Source organism: Lipotes vexillifer, unplaced genomic scaffold (assembly GCF_000442215.2).
Source record: "Lipotes vexillifer unplaced genomic scaffold, Lipotes_vexillifer_v1.1 scaffold1081, whole genome shotgun sequence".
Lineage (NCBI taxonomy): Eukaryota > Metazoa > Chordata > Mammalia > Artiodactyla > Lipotidae > Lipotes > Lipotes vexillifer.
The window spans coordinates 1,488,217-1,492,962 of record NW_006779039.1 but is presented as its reverse complement, the minus strand read 5'-3'; the positions used below and the strand labels follow the sequence as shown (position 1 = coordinate 1,492,962).

The following is a 4,746-nucleotide window of genomic DNA, read 5'->3' as shown; positions in this document are numbered from 1 at the left end:
TCTTCTTGTGGGATGCCATTTGGTTGTGAAAAGATCAACCCCCCAGCCAGAGAAGAACCATGTGGCTCCAACTCCTTAGCAAAAGGATGCTTTCCTGACCCGGATCCGTCATCTTCAAGCTACCAAAAACACAAAGTCCAACAAATTGGGCAGATTCCTATTTTCCGAAGCACCCTAAGGAATTCACACTAGTGGCAGTGGGGTTCGCAAGCAGAAGAGGAGGGCCCTGGCCTCCGGGCCAGACGGCACAGTGTTGCGTGTCCGTCAGCCAGGGTGCGTCACAGCTGTGCAGGGCTGCACACACTGGGCACCTGCGCACTCCACTTCCTGTTGTGCTTTTGTTTTGAAAACCCCCAGGTGATGGGGAGTAGCAGGGGAGGGACAAGACTGTGATGCTTGTTTGAAAAAGCCTTTAAAAGATTTTGGTTGAAAACATGTGACAGTCACATTCCAAGGAATTTGTCAAAGGCTTTTCTATTTTCTTTTAAGTGAAAATTATCTAAATAACCAGCCCTGCCAGTCCCAAAGTCAACAGTCACACGTCTTTCCACCAAAAATAAAAATAAAAAACAAAAAGGCCCAGGAGTGCTCAGATTTCCTTCAGCTGCTGATACCCACAGAACAGAAGCCAAGGCTGGAGGCACTGCTCCAAAAGGGCGTGTGTGGGGGGGGTCCCACAGTGGGGAGGCCCACAGGATAGAGATGCTTCATCTTCATCCAAAACCTTTTGTGAAGGAGGGCAGAAGGCGGCAACTCTGGCGGGCTTGCTCCAACAGCTAATCTTGGCTTTCCTGACTCAGGGTCCTGTCCTCAGGCTGCCTAGCCCTGGGAGGTGACATTCCTCCCTTCAGACCGGAACCCTCCTGGTACAAATATAGCCACACGCCGGCTATTGTTTCAGATAAGCATGTGAGAAAAGGCAACGTTCACACGTGTATACACACACACACACACACACACACACACACACACACACACAAGTCCAAAAACAATGAAAACGTGGCTACTGCAGATTAAGCGTTGTATCAAATCAACATCCATACAAAGACAGAGTTTGAAAAGATATGTACAGGGCATTCGTAAAAGCCAAATGTGCACCGCGAGGAGTTATGACCATGGTGTACTGTACAATCTTTTTTTCTATGATATACTGCGAAAAACGTCCCAGAGACCATGGTGGCAACCCCACGTGGAAGAACGCTGCAAAGCACCTGAACCGGAGAGCTCTGTGCCTGCAGGATGCAGGCCGCCCTCCAACGGGCCGGGCTCCTGCATCCCACCCGCTCCCACCTCCAGCCAGCTGCAAACAGCAAGCAGCTCAGCAGAGAGGGGCTCGACGGGGGCCAAAGGGAGCAGGCAGTCCCGGGCAACCTCCCTCTGGCTCTGGTGAGTGGGGCCCACGCCTGGCTCTCTCCCGTGTTCCCGGGTCACACGCAGGCACGGCCCCCGAGGAAAGGCTGGGATGGCAGGGACCGGCCCCGGAGCCTCAGGCTGCCCCGGGTCCTCCAACATGGCTGAATAGGATGGACCCCAGCATCCCTCATGGACAAAGCAGGGGCTTTCTAGGCCCCAAATGCCTTTGTGAGAAAGGGCAGGAGTGCGGTGCTGGAGGCCCAGAGGGAGGAAAAGAGGAAGGAAGGAAAGGTGGAATGCCACCTGGTCAGCACCTCTGGCATCAGGGAGCTCTCGGGGAAGGGAAGCAGGGGTGCGGAACGGTCCAACTCGCAGGAGACTGACTCCCCACGTTGAGACTCGACTTCAGAGTCCTACAAAGACCTCCGCTAGAACTGGTCCCTTATAACCTACATATTTCTAGAAGAATCTTCCTAAGGGCAAACTGCACTGGCTTCCCGGTGTCTCAAGCACTCCACAGGCATTAGCTCAGTCAGCCTCCAGGAGGCCTGTGAGGTAGGGGTAAGGATGGAAATCCCTGGCCACAGGGTTGTGCTGTCCAAGCTGGTGGCCTCGCTGGGGTAAGAACACTAAGCCTCCTCGTTTGAAGCACGTTCCTGGGTGAGTGCCCAGGACTGGAGGGGCCTCCGGAAGTCATCTGTGGCCTCTAGGCAGGGCCTCATTCAAAGAACGAGGCCTGAGGCCTGCCTTGGAGAGCTGTTTAGACAGAGAGAAGCTTGTCTTCTCAGTGGGCTTTAAACTGCTGTGGTTGCCAATAGACCCTGGCTGTGCACTCTTCGGGGCCCCACAAAAATTTGCTACATTTTTTAAAGCACCACAGAGGAAAAATGGTTTGGTGCTGAGGCCAGGAGGATGAAGATGGAGGGGTAGGGAGGCAGTATTGACAGTGTCTTTCGCGCGGTCACTGACCGTTAAAGGGCAGGTCACCTCTGCCCCGCTGCGGCCCGAAGCCTCACTGAACTGGAGAGGTGGGCAGCTCCTGGGCCACAGAAAGGGGTTACTAACAGTGGACCAGCATCTGCTAATGACAGAGCAAATCACTGATGGGCCGTCAACCCCAGGTCACGAGCTTCCCCTTCTCGCCCACAGAGAAATTTCTAAAAAGGGACACTTTGGGATCTTCTCCCCGGGTGGGCACCATCATTAAGAAGAAACCAGCCGTCTGAAATTCAAGTTCATCTCAACACACCCACTCACGAAAAGGGCAGTAGCCTAAAAGTTCACAGCCAGAGAGCACAGTGCTGAGGAAGCCCAGTTTGTGGGTTTAATCATCCTACGGGCCAAGCTCACAAGGAGAAAACGTCAGCTCTCTGCCCTAGCCTGGACCCCGCCCGTTCAAAGGCCATGGGCTCCACAGGCAGGGTCAGCAGCGTCCGTTTCCCCGAGGCTATGATAGGGCTCGTGCCAATGGGGAGCGGCTTTAGCACAGCTGGTACACGTGCCTGGAGAGCCAGGGTCTAGGGGAGGCCAAGCACAGTAGGATCAGAGCTACCCTCCAGATGGCAACGTCCCCAGTCTGAAGGAGGTGGTAGCTCTGTCGGCCAGGCCCTGTCCCTCGTCCTTCACACACCCCGTCGTCCTTCCAGGTGACTCCAGACATTCCTTTGAACCTGGTCGGGAGTGTGGGGTGAGTGTCGGGGGAGGGGAGTGTCACGGATGACCTTCGTGACTGACTTCCCTTGAACCCCTATGAGTGGCCCAGGTGATATCGTTTTGTTTTATTGTGTTCGTTGTGTTATTACTCTTTTTGTTTCTGTTCTGTCCTTGTCCTTTTGCCAAACGTGAGCAAGGACAGAAAGCACAGGGCTAGTGAGGGAAAAGGGCGCTGAAGGGCTGGCTTCTCTCCCTCATCTCTGTGGCGAGGCTTCAGACAAACAGGTCTTTGGCCAGCTGCATGGCCCCCGGGCCCGAGCCTGTGGACATTCTGGCCACAATCAATTCAATGGGGTGATTCCTTTGGCATAAGAGAAGCCAGTCCCTGACAGGAGGACAGGATGGCAGGGGCGTGAGGGCTTCTGGAGGAGCTCGGCTCTCTGGCCTGCGGCTCTCCCCAGAGGTGATGCATATGCATATGATCCCTACCCCCTCCACCTGTCTTTGACAACCGACTTCGACAACCGACTTCCTACAAATCCACGGATAGGAAATTATTTGGCAACAAGGAGGCTAAGGCTGTTTTGTGGTGGCACAGTCTTAAAAAAGTTAAAAAGAAAACAGGAGGCCCCTGAACGAGACTTTCACGCTGGACAGGACACGAGTCCTACTACTTGTCTGAGTCAGGGTTGGCGGCCACTATCTCCTCATACTTTGGGGGCGGGTCACTGTAAGAGACGCTCGCTTCCTCACTGCTGCTCTCCTGGGGAGCAGTCACCTCCTCATAGGACGGGGGAGGGGTGGCACTGGACAGCCTGGAGAGAGACAGCTCAGGAAGGTAGAGGGTGCTCTCGAGGCGGACCGTGGTTCTACCCCCGCGACTAGGCCCCAGCACCACCTGCGGGGGGCTCCCTGTCTCCCGGTGCCCAGAGGCCTCCCCCTGGCTGTGCACGGTGCCCCGGTAGACCATGACCCGGGGCAGGCTGTGCCCCGCACGACTCGCTAAGTACCGGTTCTGAGCATATGAGGGGTGATGACGGGTGGCCTTCTGCAGCTGGCACCTCCAGATGATGAACAAGGCAATGACAATCAGCAACGCCACCCCCAGAAGGGGCACCACCACGTACATGGCATCTGAGCTCTGCGCGGGGTCTCGGACTGAATAGACTGCATTCGGGTACCCTTTCCAGAACTCCATCTGCAAAAGAAGGAGGAAGGCGGCTGACACTTACACGTAAGCTCTCGTATCCCAGATGGAGCTCAGAGCCCTTCAGCAGGTCTGGGTTTACATTCAGTGGGGTCTGCGGCTGCCCCCGCCCTGCCCTGTCTGACTAGCCTCTGAGAGCCATCAAAGAGGCTGTGGAATGCCCTGAGGACAAAGGACACCACTCACAAGTCAGGAGGCCCCCAGAGTCAGGCAGATGGGACTCTAAGGACAGGTGATCTATTCTTCTGTGGTCCCAGTGGCCCTGGCCTGGACTCGGCTGGATTCCCTTCATTGCTTCCAATTCGTCTGAGATCCCCAGGGCCCACTCTGCTTATGCCCGAGGCTATATCTGTGCTCCTGGCACCCAGCCCCAGGGTGGTACATGCCGTTTTCTCCTTGTCCTCAAACACCTCCTTGACTTCCTCGTAGCTGCAGATCTCCTCTATGCACTCCCGCTCGATGGTCCCCTGGCGCAGCTCCTCCAGGAATTCATTGGCACGAGGGAACCGTTTCAGGACCGAATGGGCATTCCT

The 4,746-nt window shown here is 55.6% G+C and overlaps 1 protein-coding gene across 1 annotated transcript in view; it reads right to left on the bottom strand.

The window, feature by feature from the left end:
• Positions 1 to 3,676: 3,676 nt before the first annotated feature.
• PRRG3 (proline rich and Gla domain 3) overlaps positions 3,677 to 4,746 on the bottom strand; it is a 3,949-nt gene continuing 2,879 nt past the window's right edge. The window contains exons 3-4 of the mRNA XM_007452133.1: positions 4,600 to 4,744; positions 3,677 to 4,204 (exon numbers count right to left, since the gene is read on the bottom strand). Of these exons, the coding sequence (XP_007452195.1) occupies positions 3,677 to 4,204; positions 4,600 to 4,744 (673 nt within the window). The remainder of the gene's footprint in view (positions 4,205 to 4,599; positions 4,745 to 4,746) is intronic.